The 17896-nt window shown below is 37.2% G+C and overlaps 1 protein-coding gene across 5 annotated transcripts in view; it reads right to left on the bottom strand.

The window, feature by feature from the left end:
• Positions 1 to 17896, bottom strand: part of SNF4Agamma (SNF4/AMP-activated protein kinase gamma subunit) — a 591124-nt gene that overhangs the window by 335814 nt on the left and 237414 nt on the right. For all 5 annotated transcript variants that reach the window (XM_067758890.1, XM_067758889.1, XM_067758886.1 and 2 more), the window contains 3 exons: positions 6042 to 6145; positions 5400 to 5982; positions 3568 to 3690 (listed from right to left, as the gene is read on the bottom strand). In XM_067758890.1, the coding sequence (XP_067614991.1) occupies positions 3568 to 3690; positions 5400 to 5982; positions 6042 to 6145 (810 nt within the window). The remainder of the gene's footprint in view (positions 1 to 3567; positions 3691 to 5399; positions 5983 to 6041; positions 6146 to 17896) is intronic.

Here is a 17896-nt window from a genome sequence, read left to right as displayed (position 1 = left end):
CCCACTGCTCCTGTATTCCTTCAGGTTGAGTTGTGCTCTCAGAGAGCAGGTGTGAGAGTCGAGTTGCGAAATCATTGGCAGTCTGTTGTGATTGAAGCTTTTCAACGGCTAGCTTTCCTTGTGGTTTTCGTTCCTTGGTTTTAGCCGCGTTGAGGCGGGTGCGTATTTTGGCTGCAACGAGATAATGGTCCGAGTCGGTGTTAGGTCCTCGGATCGTGCGCACATCTAAAACACTGGAGGCATGCCGTCCGTCTATCACAACGTGATCGATCTGATTGCGAGTATTTCGATCAGGAGACAGCCATGTAGCTTGATGTATCTTTTTATGCATGAACCTCGTGCTGGATATGACCATGTTTCGAGCACCGGCAAAGTCAATCAGCCTCAGTCCGTTAGGAGAAGTTTCATTGTGTAGGCTGAACTTTCGACTGTAGGGCCAAAAACACCTTCTTTGCCCACCCTGGCGTTAAAGTCGCCAAGCACGACTTTTATATCATGACGGGGGCAGCGCTCGTATGTGCGTTCTAATTGTTCATAAAAAATGTTTTTCACCTCATCGTCTTTCTCCTCTGTCGGCGCATGGAATGAATGAGAGATGAATGATATATTAAAAAATTTTGCTTTTATTCGGATAGCGGCGAGACGCGCGTCCACAGGCGTGAACGCCAGCACTTGGCGACAAAGTCTCTCTCCCACCCCGAATCCGACGCTGAAACTGCGCTTATTCGCATGGCCACTCTAATATATGTCACAATTTTTGATCTTCTTTCTTCCTTGCTTCGTCCAACGCATTTCTTGGATGGCGGTGATGTCAGATTTTGCTTTGACGAGGACATCAACCAGCCGGGCATCTGCACCAATCCCACTCAGGGAGCGGACGTTCCAGGTGCATGCCCTCAATTCATTGTCCTTCAAACGTTTGCCATGGTCGTCATCAATAGAGAGTGTATTTATCCGAGGCTTGTTGTTATATTTCATTGGAGTATGTTTTTACGTGGCGGGTCCCAAGCCCAGCGCACAACCCGCTCAGCGGGGGTGAAAATATTACTTGGCACGTTTATATAGCGAGCCGTTTGCTCCAAGACAGACATCCGCTTGCAGCCGCACCTAGAGGTGTACAGACGCTCCCCCGGCTAGCCCTTAAACCGATTATGTCAGAGTGGCCTAGCCAGGTTGTCGCCTTCTCACATTAGCTCACACATTAGCTAAACACCCATTTAGCGGCTACCCAGAGGATACTTGGCCGCAAGCGACCGGCAGTAGTGAGCTGCTTGAACCGCATGCAAAAGAATCGCTCTGGCCATTCCCACGTGAATGGCGGTCAGAAGCTTTCCCCACTTTCGTGGACTTCTGCACACGGCCCCACCCTCCAGGGCGTTGATCAGACAATTAAATAAAAGCGTTGGACGCGTCAAATTTCTATTGATAGTCATATATAGGACCAACTGTGCTTTGCACACAGAGTATATTAACTTTGATTGGAGTATATTAACTTTGATTGGTTGTACAGGTATAAAGGAATCGATATAGATATAGACTTCCATATATGAAAATCATCAGTATCGAAAAAAAAAATTTGATTGAGCCATGTCCGTCCGCCTGTCCGTCCGTTAACACGATAACTTGAGTAAATATTAAGATATCTTCACCAAATTTGGTATACGAGCTTATCTGGACCCAGAATAGATTGGCATTAAAAATAGCGAAATCGGATGATAACCACGCCCACTTTTTATATATATAATATTTTGAAAAACACAAAAAACCTGATTATTTAGTAAATAATACACCTAGAATGTTGAAATTACACATGTGGACTGATACTGAGACTCTTGACAAAAATTTGAAAAAAAAAAATTTAAAATGGGCGTGGCACCGTCCACTTGTGATAAAATCAATTTTACAAATATTATTAATCATAAATCAAAAATCGTTAAGCCTATCGTAACAAAATTCGGCAGAGAGGTTGCCTTTACTATAAGGAATGCTTTGAACAAAAATTTACGAAATCGGTTAAGGACCACGCCCACTTTTATATAAAAGATTTTTAAAAGGGTCGTGGACGAATAAAATAAGCTATATCTTTGCACAAAAGAGCTTTATATCAATGGTATTTCATTTCCCAAGTGGATTTATAACAATAAATAGGGAAAACTTTAAATTTAAAAAAATGGGCGTGGCACCGCCTCTTTTATGCCTAAGCAATTTTCTATATTTCGAGAGCCATAACTCGAAGGAAAATTAACATATCGTAATGAAATTGTGTACACATATTTTCCTTATAGCAGAAAATATTTATAGTAAAAATGGACGGGATCGATTAAAGACCACGGCAACTTAGATATAAAACAAGTTTAAAAGGGTCCTAGACCCTATATAACTTACCAAAAAATAGTTTTGAATCAATGATATTTCACTTATAAAGTTTTATTGTAAAAGGAAATGGGGAGACATTTTTTTTTAAACGGGCGGTGCCACGTGTTATGTATAAAATAATTTATCTGAAATGAAATGTACAATTGAAGCTCACGCTGAGTATATAATATTCGGTTACACCCGAACTTATACACCATTTCTTGTTTAGAACTAATTACGTTCTTGATACCTGAAATGGTAACAAAGTAGTTCTTCAAGATAATCCTGAAAACTATCTTAAATTTGCTCTTAAATATTGGAAATATTTCTAAAATAGATTTCAAATAATAACGAAATGGTGTCGGGATAGTCCCGAAACGGCCGCGAAATATATCTAATAGTATAAAAAATAAAGCTGGAAAAATTTTAAAATGTTACCAAATTTACTCAGAAGTAATCTTACGGCCGTAGTAGTGTGGTTGTAGCGTGCTCCGCCTACAACACCAAAGATCCTGGGTTTGACCTACCGCCGAAGCAGCATCAAAACTTTAGAAACAAGTTTTTTCAATTAGAAAAAAGTTTTCCTGAACGGGATCGCCACTCGGCAGTGATTTGGCAACCACTCCGAGTAAAAGGAGCAAGACGCAAATTGGAAGAGAAGCTCGGCCGAAAATCTCTTTGGTGGTTATCGCGCTTTGTATTTATTAACTTATACTCTTGAAATTGTACCAAAATTGTTCCGAAGCAATGAAACAAACCACCAAACAAAAGATGTCAGTCGAGCAGTCTGCCCATTAAGGTAGGTCGTCAATGAAAATATTAAAGTATATGAAAGTCAAAAAGTTTATAATTTTATATAAATTTTGGTTGTTATTTCTATGCCTCATATTTGATAAGAAAAACAACCTATGTGGAAAAAGAATTATATTACATTTGAGAGACCGAGAAAATAAATTTTCTAAAATTTGCTTCAAATTTTTTCCAGTGTTCTACTGTCAGGAAAAAACTATGCAGGTTATTCGGCTGTCATCTAGCGGTGAATGGCTGTATTACATGCTTTTGTTAACACATACCATAAAGCTGCTACCAAACTCCCCTCAAAAGCTGATGTTGTAAAATAAAAATATAATGAGCTTTTCACCACTTTCAACTTTGAAAAGCTTTCAACGACCTATGGTTTATATACAACAATAACGTTAAATTCAAACTCACCGCTTTACGTTTATCCGCCTCGGTCGCCGCTGAATTCGAACGGCTCCTAAATAGATCCATTACTTTGGTCATTGGTGAGCGGGTTGCGTCGGCACGACGTACCGCCGTTACGGTGTGATAGTACTGTAAATAATTGGCAGTTAAAAATAATTGTCAGTTTAATCAATCAGTGTTATGAAAATGTGATGGAAATTGGTGAGAAATACATAATTTGTAGGAAAAAAGCTCTGATAGCCATTTCACAAAAATACAAGTCTTGTAATACAAATGAATTTGTTTTGACAGATTTTTTCTTTTCAGGAGAAGTTGACTTGTATTACAAGTCGAGCTAATATCGGAGATTGCTACTTTGTGGGTTTTTACAGCAGAAACGGCATGCCAAGGTGCCCTTAAGTTAACGTAGTTGAGATTCTTTAGGGCATGCTAACGGATACCGACGCCAACTGTCCAATGATAGCTATCGATATACATATGTACATCGGTAAATGGTATACTCATACTGAGATTTAGAATTTAAAAGCTCGCGAGCGCATCCGAAATGGTTTAAGGAGTAGAGGCAGAAATCTTTGCAGCACTCTCAGTCACATCTATGTCTATCAAAACTCTTTGCTATCCATGAAATTAACGAATCGAGCGAGCGAGTAAGCCTTGGTTTCTAGCGAGGATCGTACCTCTAAGAGCTGCCTTCAGGCTGATAATAGGTAGACATGATTGCAGTCCCGCATAGTTTCTAGAAGTAGGTACGATCAGCAGTAGTTGAAGATAATAGCCCGAGGGAGCCTCGTTCCAGTGACTGATCACAAAAAATGTAGCTAATGCCTTAAACATTGACTTAAAAAAGCGGAACAAGTACACAAAATATGTTCCAATTTCTTAGAATGGAGTAAACTTGATGAGCATAATGTCGGCTGAGTGAAAGATTAATCTAGAACAGATGTGGGTCAAAAAAAGCGCTATCATACTATTTGCCAGCATTTTTTTTGGAAAATGCCTAATACAAGCTGAAAATTGGTCCGGATTTACAACGAAACCTTCAAGTTCGGCTGTTAAATGCCGTACAAATCGCGCCAGTCTCTTCTTCGTTGGGCTAAATGCAGCCTATTGGTATCGCCAAATGAATTAAAATCATTTTGAAAATATCTCAACTTTTTGCTCCCAGTTACGATCAACCAAAGAATCCTGTTAGGTTTCACAACCTCTTTGTAGCAAGGGCATACCTAAACCCTAAACCATACATTAAAATCAGTTGTAAATGTAAACCACTGGAAAAAGCTTTCTATGTAAATCCGGCAGTGTGCAGATAGTCGTAAAAAATTATCTTCTCGGCTTGCAAATTTGACGCCACAATGATTAAATCTCTCCTGGAGTCAAATATCTTGACCTTATTCTCGACTTCAAATTAATTGGGAGCAGTTATAACAGTAGGAATTCTGCCTGCAAAAGGTTTAGCCAAAAAGTGGGTTTTATACTAAAGGAGTTCAAAATGCTCGACTGCGGGCACGCAGCAATATTAGATTACATGGTAAGAGGACGACGATGCGGGGAGAAAGCTGATGTAATCTTTTCACTATGTTACGGCAGTTCTTGACTTCCAGAAATGGAACATAACGCATCGCTTGAAGTAGGAATAGGAGGAGGGCTGGGATATATGTTCGAATTTGGCGGTTGTTGTTGTTGTTGTTGTAGCGATTAGGTCAACAAGGACGCTTCATAAATGGAAAAGGGCGGAATTTGAAAAGGGGTTGGTGAAGAGAAAGCAGCATGCCTAATTTAATATCAGCTTCCCCTTTTTTTTACCACTTTCACAAACTCTTAGAACTACAACCACTCACCTGTGCATCGCTGCCTTGATGCGGATGCGCCGAACCATCTTTGTACTTATTCTTCGCACTACTACTGCTGTTGCTGCCTGCCTCTGCGCTGGTTATCGTGACCGCGGGATGTTGACGTTTATCATGATGATGACCAATTAAACCTGAATTTTGCATGGCCACTTTCATTTGATTCATTATACCGCCACCGGCACCCGAATGTGTGCTACTAGCACTACTACTGTCCGCACCCGCTACCACACTAACACCCCCACTACCACCGACGAGTAGGGCGGAATCTTTACGTTTAGCATCTGATTTGGCGCGTTGTCGAAATACATCAAATATTGTTGGACGACGATTGGGGCTCGCTATACCGTGTACGGTCGATTGATTGAGCACTGGTGAGTCTTCACCGCTGCGTCGACGCTCCAGCGAACCAGAGCGCGATGTGCCACCCACACGTTCCGTACTACGCGATATTTTCTCCATATTACGATTGAGTTTTTCAAGTTTGGCTGCTTCGCGTTCTTGACGCCGCGCTGTCTCACGTTCCAATTTGCGTGCTTCTTTTTCGCGACGACTTGCTTCCTTTTCTTGACGCCTGGTGGGGGAGGGGAAAAATATTATATAGTAAGAAATGCTGTTTTACTTTACACTTACCTCGCCTCTTTTTCCATCTTTTTGGAAGCCTTTCGTGCTGCTTTGGCATTGGGTTCCGCTGGTGCGCTGGAGGGTCGCGAACCAGGCAAACGTCCATCTTGTTCCTGAAAGTGTACATGCCGTTTGTGAGAATGTGTTCTAGGCGTTTTTTGCATATACAAAAACCAAACGAAATAATTTCTCTTAATACTAAATAAACGTTATTTGACAACGGAGCAACTGTCCAACTCAGCAACGCCGGTAGCACTGTCTATGAATATTTTGCTGAATGCCTTTATTTGATAAAAACATAAAATGAGGTGCCTTACCAAACCCTCAAATAATTGCATAAGAAACAGTTAGTCAGTTGTTGACACGAGTTAATTAACCACAGTAAAATTTGGTCTTTGGAAGCCTACAGCGGCTTACAATCGAAAACAATTAATTAATTTGCGATATCAAGTCAACACAGGCGACAGCAAAAGAGTATTAGGAAAAGGATATCGAACAGCAGGAATATAACAATAATGTTTGGCAGTTATGAAATAAGTTACTTAAACAAATAGTAAATTGACAATCGAGAGTCTTTTGGTATTGGGATGATGCAATAAACCAGACAGATTAAGTCAATATTAAAAAATGGAGTCGCATTTGACAATACTCATCATCATCATTAATTGACGCTTAACCGTTTAAGCTATTCTGGACGTTTCACCAGGGGAGGTCAATCCTTCCTGCACCTGCATCTCCCAACTCAGCGGGGGTCTACCACTTTCTCTGCTTCCAAACTGAAATACCTTCTTGGCTGCAGCGTCTTCGTGCATTTGTATAATGACTCAGCCAGCGACGCCTATGGGTTTTTATTCGCTGCACTATCGTCATATTTGCGTAAAGCTCATGTCTCGACCTGAAAACAAAAGTTTCAAACTTAGCAGCTGGCTTTGCAATTTTACTCCCCCGAATAAAAATAGCTATAACTTGGCGCGATATGCCTCCGAAGGGACTTAGATCAAGTTTTTCAAGTTTTAGTTTTTTCCTAAAAGTTTTATTATCCAGAAATCATCCTAAAATATTGCCGAAGTCAATTCCACAGTCACATAAAATGATGCCAAAAAGATTTTCACAACCAATCCGAAATTGTCCCGTAATTATCCTCAAACAATCCCAAAATGACCCCCATATAGTCGCAAATTGAATTTGAAATGGTGCGAACATGACACTAATAAAATCTAAAAATGATCGCAAAAATAAGCCGTAATAATCTCGAAACAGTCACAAAATGATTCCGGCAGTAGTTCCACGCGCATATGGCAATGCGAGACGCTATACACGTGCATCTGTAGTTTATAGCTGGTAACTAAGTAGTAAATTCTAGAAGAAGAAATGCCTAGAAGTATGCGAACGAGACAGCAAAGAGTACCCTTCAAAAAACGCCAGTACTCCATAAATAATATAAGGAATACTCCTTTGGGAGTATAGGAGTATTCCAAAACTAATCTGTATTCATACAAAAAATGTGCTCCAATTAACATTGCGATGTCCTAGGAGAGGAGTAGGTGATCCCACTCTCGCTTTGTTTGTGAGTATTCCATAGAGTACATATGTCAGAGTACTTTCCAAAGTACTTTCACTGTAGTACTCTATGGAGCACCTCCAGAGGATCATATGCCAAAGTACTAAAGAGGAATTGTGTCGGAAAGAATTATCGGAGTGAATTTAATTTAAAATGAAAGTAAATTAAGAGGGGCAATACAACTTTTATATTTTTTAATACGAATATTCTTATGTTATTTAGCATTTGCGTGAATAAACTAATATTTCTCTATACTATAGCATGTATACATAAAACCAGTGCGCGGTTGCATTTTATCAGAGTTGCCATAGTAAAATTTTATTATCAGTTATTTGTATGCAATATTTTACTTTTGGCAACTCTGTTCGATCGTCATCGTGTCGTGATCACGGTCGTTAAAAAACGAGTAATGATCGGCTGATGGTGGTCCGCAAACGCATTGCAAAGGAGTATTGTTAGAGTATTCCAACATGAAGAAAATGGAACACGCAATCCAACAATTTTGGCAGGGTATAAAAGAAGCGAAAGCTGAGTAAGCAGCAATCAGTTTTGATTTAAGCACGCTATCAGTTGCGAAGTATAAGTGTTATTGTGAAGTATTTTCAAAGTAGTCTAATAAAGACGATTTTGCATTATTGAATATTGCAGTTATTTATTCAACAGTTTAGCGATACGAACGTTAGCAGAAGGTTGCAAATACGCGGAATTTCCCTAAATTCGTTACAATATGATCATATATATTATTTCTAATTGTTGTTGTATGTACGGGTCCCTTTTTCGCTCTTATTTGGAATCCAAATCTATAAATAAAGTTTTGGTTGTAAAGATGGAGATTCGGGCTATTAGCGAGTTTTGGGCAATTTTGGCCGTAGAGCTTTTGTTTAGCAATATTTTATTAAAATAATTTGTTAAAAATAAACGATTGTGAGCACACAAAGAAATCTATTTGTACTATGGCACTATTGTGAATATTTGCACTGCATTACTGACAGTTGCTATTGTACGCTAGATGGCAGCTGTAAGTTTGAATTGATTGACAGAACAGCTGATTTTTGTTGACTTTTCTTAAACACTAAACGACACAAAATACCATTCTAAAAACTACCGGAATTAAATAGTGCATGGCCGATAAGGCCAAATTTTGAGGCGTGGCTCTGGTTAAAAGCTGGAAGGATAACAGTATTCAGCATAAAAAGACGTATATATCATTATACACGTATAAAAGAGCTGTTGACAAAAAATGGGCACTAACCCCCGAGCATATGCAAGCATTCGCCCCATATTGCTGTACGTGTCACTCGTCTGGTGGCCAGCCTTGATCAAGGCATGAAACCTAAATTATTTGTGAAAATCGCAGATCTAGTATGTTCAACGTAAGTAGTGCTCTAATATCAACGCCAAGCGAAACTCTTCACATCATTAATGATATCCAACCCTTTCATTTAGCAGAATACCGTGCAGAGGCAACGGCAGCTCGGTATTCCAGAGTCGTCCAGTTGGAGTACTAAAGCCATGACACTCTACCTAACTGACAAAAATGCTTTATGGTTTCATTCTATAAAATTTTCCTTTATGTGATTACATTCCTATCATTTAAACTAGGGAACTGTTTACTCATTTGGACTTTGCTAAAATAAATTTAGCAAGTAAGGAAGGTTAAGTTCGGTTGTAACCGAACATTACATACTCAGTTGAGCTATGGTGGCAACATAAGGGAAAATAACCATGTAGGAAAATGAAACGAGGGTAACCCTGGAATGTGTTTGTATGACATGTGTATCAAATGAAAGGTATTAAAGAGTATTTTAAGAGGGAGTGGGCCATAGTTCTATAGGTGGACGTCATTTAGGGATATCGCCATAAAGGTGGATCAGGGTTGAATCTAGAATTTGTTTGTACGATATGGGTATCAAATGAAAGGTGTTAATGAGTATTTTAAAAGGGAGTGGTCCTTAGTTCCATAGGTGGACGCCGTTTCGAGATATCGCCATAAAGGTGGACCAGGGGTGACCCTAGAATTTGTTTGTACGATATGGGTATCAAATGAAAGGGGTTAATGAGTATTTTAAAAGGGAGTGATACTTAGTTCCATAGGTGGACGCCGTTTCGAGATATCGCCATAAAGGTGGACCAGGGGTGACTCTAGAATGCGTTTGTACAATATGAGTGGGCCTTAGTTCTATAGGTGAAGCCTTTTCGAGATATCGCCATAAAGGTGGACCAGGGGTGACTCTAGAATGCGTTTGTACAATATGGGTATCAAAAGAAAGGTATTAATGGGTATTTTAAAAGGGCGTGGGCTTAGTTCTATAGGTGGACGCCTTCTCGAGATATAGCCATAAAGGTGGACCAGGGGTGACTCTAGAATATGTTTGTACGATATGGGTATCAAATGAAAGGTGTTAATGAGTATTTTAAAAGGGCGTGGGGCTTAGTTCTATAGGTGGACGCCTTTTCGAGATATCGCCATAAAGGTGGACCAGGGGTGACTCTAGAATATGTTTGTACGATATGGGTATCAAATGAAAGGTGTTAATGAGTATTTTAAAAGGGCGTGGGGCTTAGTTCTATAGGTGGATGCCTTTTCGAGATATCGCCATAAAGGTGGACCAGGGGTGACTCTAGAATGTGTTTGTACGATATGGGTATCAAATGAAAGGTGTTAATGAGTATTTTAAAAGGGAGTGGTGGTAGTTGTATATGTGAAGGCGTTTTCCAGATATCGAACAAAATGTGGCCTAGGGTGACCCAGAATATCATCTGTTGGATACCGCTGATTTATTTATATATATAATACCACGAACAGTATTCCTGCCAAGATTTCAAGGGTTTTTTATTTCGCTCTGCAGAACTTTTTCATTTCATTCTACTTAATATGGTAGATGTCACACCCATTTTACAAAGTTTTTTTCTAAAGTTATATTTTGCGTCAATAAACCAATCCAAATACCATGTTTCATCTCTTTTTTCGTATTTGGTATAGAATTATGGCATTTTTTTCGTTTTTCGTAATTTTCGATATCGAAAAATTGGACGTGGTCATAGGCCGATTTCGGCCATTTTTTATACCAATACAAAGTGAGTTAAGATAAGTACGTGAACTGAGTTTAATAAAGATATATCGATTTTTGCTCAAGTTATCGTGTTAACGGCCGAGCGGAAGGACAGACGGTCGACTGTGTATAAAAACTGGGCGTGGCTTCAACAGATTTCGCCCTTTTTAACAGAAATAAATTATCGTCCCAGAATCTAAGCCCCTACCAAATTTCACAAGGATTGGTAAATTTTTGTTTGACTTATGGCATTAAAAGTATCCTAGACAAATTAAATGAAAAAGGGCGGAGCCACGCCCATTTTGAAATTTTCTTTTATCTATGCATTTTGTTGCACCATATCATTACTGGACTTGAATGTTGACATAATTTACTTATATACTGTAAATATATTAAATTTTTTGTTAAAATTTGACTTAAAAAATTTTTTTTTTTAAAAGTGGGCGTGGTCGTTCTCCGATTATGATAATTTTTATTAAGCATACATATAGTAATAGGAGTAACGTTCCTGCCAAATTTCATCATGATATCTTCAACGACTGCCAAATTACAGCTTGCAAAATTTTAAATTACCTTCTTTTAAAAGTGGGCGGTGCCACGCCCATTGTCCAAAATTTTACTAACTTTCTATTCTGCGTCATAAGTTCAACTCACCTACCAAGTTTCATCGCATTATTCGTCTTTGGTAATGAATTATCGCACTTTTTCGGGTTTTCGAAATTTTCGATATCGAAAAAGTGGGCGTGATTATAGTCCGATATTGTTCATTTTAAATAACAATCTGAGAAGGGTGCTCAGGAACCTACATATTTCATCAAGATACCTCAAAATTTACTCAAGTTATCGTGTTAACGGACGGACATGGCTCAATCAATTTTTTTTTCGATCCTGATGATTTTGATATATGGAAGTCTATATTTATCTCGATTCCTTTATACCTGTACAACCAACCGTTATCCAATCAAAGTTAATATACTCTGTGAACTCTGTTCAACTGAGTATAAAAATATACAAATGATGAAGCCATTAGTTTGCCAGTTGATGTTGTAGAACATAAAATATTTATAGACCCATTGCGTCATAGTATGGTGTATGGTGATAGGCATATGTGTATATTGTTGTTGCACATTAGACCGACTAACCAAATTTCATTGCTTTTTTCTCTTCCAAACAGGATCATCGATTACGCTTTTTTATAAAAGATTAAACTATAACAAGACATATATGTATGTGTTTAAATGTATATCCCTGTTGGCAAACCTTGACTGAAGGGGAAACGAACAAAACCGAAGCGGTCTTTTACGCCTCGATTCTGAGCGTTACCGGTAAAATAGTTCCCAGAACATTATGTAACCGAATATCGTTACCAGTTCTTTTATTCGCGATTCTGGCCCAAGTGGTAACGCTGTCATCACCAAGAAACTCACCAGTGTCTGTGGAGAAATTTGAATGGTAGTTTTCTTCGCTTTCACGGTTGCCACTTTGGTCCATTTGGACCAAAAATGGTCCCTTCCAACCCCATTTGTTCCGCTGGTCCCTTTTCTTCAATTTTGGTCCTTTTTAGGCAGTAGCCACGATTGGTACTTTTCTTTCTTTTTCACTCAGGTAAAAATTCACAATATTGCCCAAAAATTCGCCACACTTTCGTTAGCCCCCATATAATTTTGAATTTACTTCAATGGAACTCTCACCATAAAAAATTGCTCATTCAGTAAAATGTACCAGAACAATATCATTTCACCTAGGATATAACTAAGCCAGGCATTAAAAAGAAAAGTGTTGGCAAACACATTGTCGTTAATTGTTGATGAAATAACCGACTAATCAAAAAAAAAACTCTTGTTTTATAATAATATTAATAACAGCTAGATATTTCGATCGGTTATACAACACTATGTAAAATATATGAAAATAAAAATTTCTTCTCGCCTAGCATAGCTTATAGCGAGCACTCTGTTGTGAGCCTAACACTTTCAAAACTTATACAAAGAAATTCGTAGCATTACTACTCGTTTGGAACTTTGATATTAAAATCTTTCTCACCCAGCTCAATGAGTTCAAGGAATTCCAGGACTATTGTGGTGTTAAGCCACGCAAGGTAATTGAAAACTAAGTATCTTCGCACAAGAAATATTTTAACTCGAAGACAGAAGGAAGCAAATGCAAAAGAGATTTGATTTCGGAAGAAATATTTTGTATAATCAAAACTCACGCTTACTGAATCTAGGCTCAGATATTAAGTTTAAACGCTAAGAGAAAAGGTAAGCATCTATAAAAATAGCACTAACAAAATGGCCTAGTTTCATTTATGATTTACTGAGTTTTCCAGATACATAGTTCGGCAACACCAGAACGGAAATTTTGAACCGTTTCTTACTAAAACCTAACTGCACTTTACATTTTATTTCATTGCTATCAACAACATAATGCTAGAACCAAGAGCTTTGTGACCAAAACTAGGTTCACAACGTTTGGTTGGTGAAAGACATAGACTTATCCTATGTCAAAATATAGTATCATTTTTGGTTGCATGCCCATATATTTGTTTGTTCAGCTTGAATTAAAGGAAATTCTTCACTATGTTTAGTAAAATTTTATATGGAAACATCCTAAAATTTTGTATTTTATACTAATCAAATAAAGCAAAACTTTGGTCCTTTTTTCGATGAATTTTGGTCCCAAATGAAAACATGGTGTGGCAACCGTGTTCGCTTTACCGAAAATGTCTCACTTGTAGATACGAGGTTAACGAATAAACGGGACGATGTGTATATGCATATTATGCATGTTAGGTTTCTACATAGGTATATTGTAATTTATTCTGTGAAAGTACATAATGTAAACAAATATGTATAGCAAGAGGCAACACTTTTTTACTATTATCTTTACTTATTTGCGCTTAATATTCTTTATTTTTCAGTTTTACTCTTTTCTGAACAATAGCTGTTGTGTGGTTATTTCGATGTAACCACCTACTTTTGTGGGTAAAAAATTATTAGTTGCCATATGATTTCGTTACCGTGGTGAAGAATGTTGTTACCACACTAGAATCGGGGCGTTAAAGTCAATTTTAACTGTAAAACATAGATATGCATAAGCTGTAATCCAAAATCTTACAAATGGAAATGAGAGAAAACATCTCAGATATTGAGAAAGTGCGGTCTCTTTGCGGAGGTTATTCTGTTTTGCGCGACTTTCTCACAAAATTAACTAAGTCTGGCGCATGTCTCCTAACCAAGGTTATAGTCAAGTGTGTCAGTTGTGAAACTAATCAATTAACCCGTAGTATTCTTACTGGGAAATAGCTACGCAAATATGTACACATCAGCTAAGAGCGTAGACGAGAGGAATAAATCGGGATAGGGAGATATATAAATCTATATTGGGTCCCTGCGCGTATGGGAATTGATGTAAATGAACAAGTGGATAAGCTAGCTAAGCAGGACGTATCTCTGGAGGCTTGTACCGTAGACGTCCCAATCAGATTCGGCGAGATTAAAAGATGATGAGAGTTCCACATGATTGACCCAGCAGGAAAGGCGTGGAACACTACCTTCTAACGCCAAATGCTTTTAAATTAGGCCTTGTCAGTGATAGCAGATGTATGAAGTGCGAGTTGGAGGAGGAAACGATCGTGCACGTTTTGTGCTCGTGCCCTGCGCTAGCCAAGCCAAGGCTCCAACTATAAGGATTGACACAGCTAACACATCTAGAAGCAGGAAGTAGCATAGGTTCTGCAAAATATCTAATATTTGTCCAGAGGACGGAGCTATTTTATAACATTGGTTCTGGTTTCTGATAGGGTTTCCAGTCTATGAAAGGTCCCCACGTTAGACAAATATCTCGATTTGTCAAATCCAGAATTGAGATAGCCCGACACTCACTAGGTATTGTTTCCCAGCAAACAAAGTTCGGACCAGTAGTACAATTATAATGTTAATATCAACATCTCATATTTTAACTTTTTTTTTAATCAGTCTAATGCACTTACAAATATACTTTTGTATGTAAATAATGCTGTACAATTAAAGAACCGAAACCATTGAGAAGACATAAAAAAATTAATAGGTCCGTACATTAAATAAAGAGCAAACATCACAAAACTTGTACGCAAACGCTAAAATGAAAAACGATGTAATGAAAGCGGACAAAGGAAAAAAAAAACATGAAAACAAAATGAACTACGAATGCAACAAGTTCCTCAGAAATCGTAAACTGAAGAATTGAAACTTTCGCAATGCCGTCACGTGTTTTTTTCAGCAACAATACGTAAACAAATGAAGATAGAAGAGAGTGTGAGAAGTTAAACACAACAGGTACAAAAATTCTGTATAGGGACTTCTACACAGTGTTCCGCTAGCGGGAATAGGTTTTTCAAAAATAAACCGAAATTTTCCTAAAACTTAAATTTCAAAATTTCTTTTTAAGAAAAAAAAACTATAATGTATCACATGAGTGGAATGTCATCTTATCTGCCAAAAATATTGTATCTAAAAATATTATTGAAAAACATCCCACCTCAAAATGTTTTTCATAAACGCCCTATCGAAGCAGAAAAGCATTGAATTTATCCTGAGCTAAATTTTGGGATAGGCTGCTTTTCCGCCCACTTCTGAAATAGGGCTTTATTTATTAAAATTCGTTTTTGAAATAAATTGTGAAGAGGTACGCTATTTAAACAAATTCTGATATACGACAGTCTTCAAGTTTGCTAAGATGGGCTGTTATCGATATATATAGGGTGATATTCCACTCAGCAGTTGATGTGTACTTATTATTATACATATATCGGAGGTAGCATTTTTGGGATTAAATTTTTTGTGTAAACACACTTGTGTAAACGTGATATAAGAATAGGCGTAATGTGTGAGAGTGGTTGGAGAAGGGAAAGATGAAGAATGAAAACTGAAACGGGACGGCGTGTTAACGATTTTTTCTGGAAGTTTTAATGGTTTGCAATGTTTAATTGTTTGGCATGTTATCGCCAAGGTGTAGACATTTTTTAGATTTGTTATCGAGATTTTATCGATTTTTTATGGAAAAATTTATCGAAAATTGTTTTCGGAGTGTTTGGTATCGTTTTATAAAAGTTACTGATTTGCTATGGAAATGTTATCGATTTATTTTCGAAAATTTATCGGAGACAGACGCCTCTTTTCATCAATACCTGTAATTTATTTTATATTAGAAAAGTAAAGGCCCTAACTCGAATGTCGTTGACTTTACACGGCGAGCCGGTGCACAGTGTGATATATCAACAACCTAGCTGATATAAAGTCACGATTGGAATACATAATTGTTCTAGCTCTACTCATCAACTAACGCTTTTATATAAAAATAAATATATTATTTGTAAAAATTTATTATTTTTTCACCACTTTTTAAATTTTTATTGAGCTAAATAAATTTTAATTAAGAAAGGTTATATCAAAGTTAGAAAAATTCATTAGAGAAAAGGTATTATCGTGAAGAAAGGCATATTTTTGTATGTAGTAATAAATAATTGCAATAAACTTAAATAAATGTAATCAAAATAAAAAAATATAAGTCGATAACGTTATGTTAATCATTTAAACTGGAGTCGAACTCTTCATCTAGGTCTGAAATGTCGGAGCCTTGGTCAAAATTTGTTTCTGGGTTTGACAATAGTTTAAGCACTTCTTTGTCGAATGCTTCATTTGCCTTAAATTCATTCGAGTTCTTTTCTGAAATAGAGTATATTAGGGGATTGGACGACAAAAATAATATTGTGACGAATGTTAGCAACACTAAGGGATACTATCATCTCTAAGCCGATACTAAGCAGTCACTGGTATGTACATAAACAAATCAATCATTATTGCTACACATATGTACATACAAGCAGCGGAGAGAAACGCACAAACACATGCATATATCCGAGATACTCATAAAAGTATGCAATCATCGGTGGAAGTATCACTCACATACACACGCGCATATGGCTATGCGAGAAGCTATAAACGTGCGTCTGTAGTTTATAGCTGGTAACCAAGAAGTAAATTCTAGAAGAATAAACGCCTAGAAGTATGCGAACGGCACAGCAGAGAGTACAAAAGGAGCGAAAGCTGAGTAAGCAGCAATCAATCAGTTTTATTTAAGCACGCTATCAGTTGTGAAGTATAAGTGTTATTGTGAAGTATTTTCAAAGTGGTCTAATAAAGATCATTTTTAGCATTATTGAATATTGGAGTTATTTATTCAACAGTTTAGCGATACGAACGTTAGTAGAAGGTTGAAAATAAGCGGAATTTCCCTAAATTCGTTACAATATATTGAATACATCTTCTATTGAATATTTACGAAACATCTTTCTTGTAATATTTCGCCTGTAGATCTTAAAATCTTTAATTTTAGTCTCCAGTGCTTCCTCTGAGAGCTTTCCTGTTGGAAGTACTGCTTTATTAATAATGTCTGCCCCATGAATCAAAATTTTATGAATGCTCGATGGCATGTAATACCAAATTATTATTATTATTATTATATTTAGGAAATATTAGTACAATAAGACCTGACCGCAGTCTTTTTTAGTACAACTTTTATCACATAACTCTTACTCAATAATATTTATGTTAACAAAATCAATTTAATTTAAATTTAAAAATTATATCAAAACTAAACATCCAGTTAGGAGTGTATAATATTATACTATTCATAGAAATCATTATACATAAAACAGATACAAAAAAGTACAAATCTACAATCCGTTTCGGAATCAACGCCGAATCCACATGACATAGTTTGAAGTATGACAACAAATCGCTTAATTAAACGTTCGTCAACTAACGTTATAGCATGCAATTTTTTCTTTTCTAAGGAATTAATATGATGAGTGAATGTCAGCATGTCTTTGTTTAGTCCCAGATCGTATTTCTAAATACATTTTAACTATAAACTTTCGATTTATGTATAGAACTACTGCATCTTCTGGATTATATTTAACTAACACAGATGCTTGGCGAGTAAGGGCATGTTATATTTTAGTTGCGTCTGAATTTTTTGTTATGGTTTCTACGATTAATGCTGCATCCCGCTGACCTGATAACCTCACGCTAGAAGCAGTTGCAAAGGCCAACTCTTCTTTTCAATAGTTTCTTATCAAATGTGATAAATTTTCCCTTTTCGACTGATGACTAGCCTTCGAAAAAGATATCACTGGAAATCCCTTCTTATTTTAAAATACGTCTACAACTTTTCCACTCACAAATTTTGAAACTGTTTTTTTTTTATTG

Source organism: Eurosta solidaginis, chromosome 1, assembly GCF_040869045.1.
Source record: "Eurosta solidaginis isolate ZX-2024a chromosome 1, ASM4086904v1, whole genome shotgun sequence".
Taxonomy (NCBI): domain Eukaryota; kingdom Metazoa; phylum Arthropoda; class Insecta; order Diptera; family Tephritidae; genus Eurosta; species Eurosta solidaginis.
This window is presented reverse-complemented; position numbering and strand designations above follow the sequence as displayed.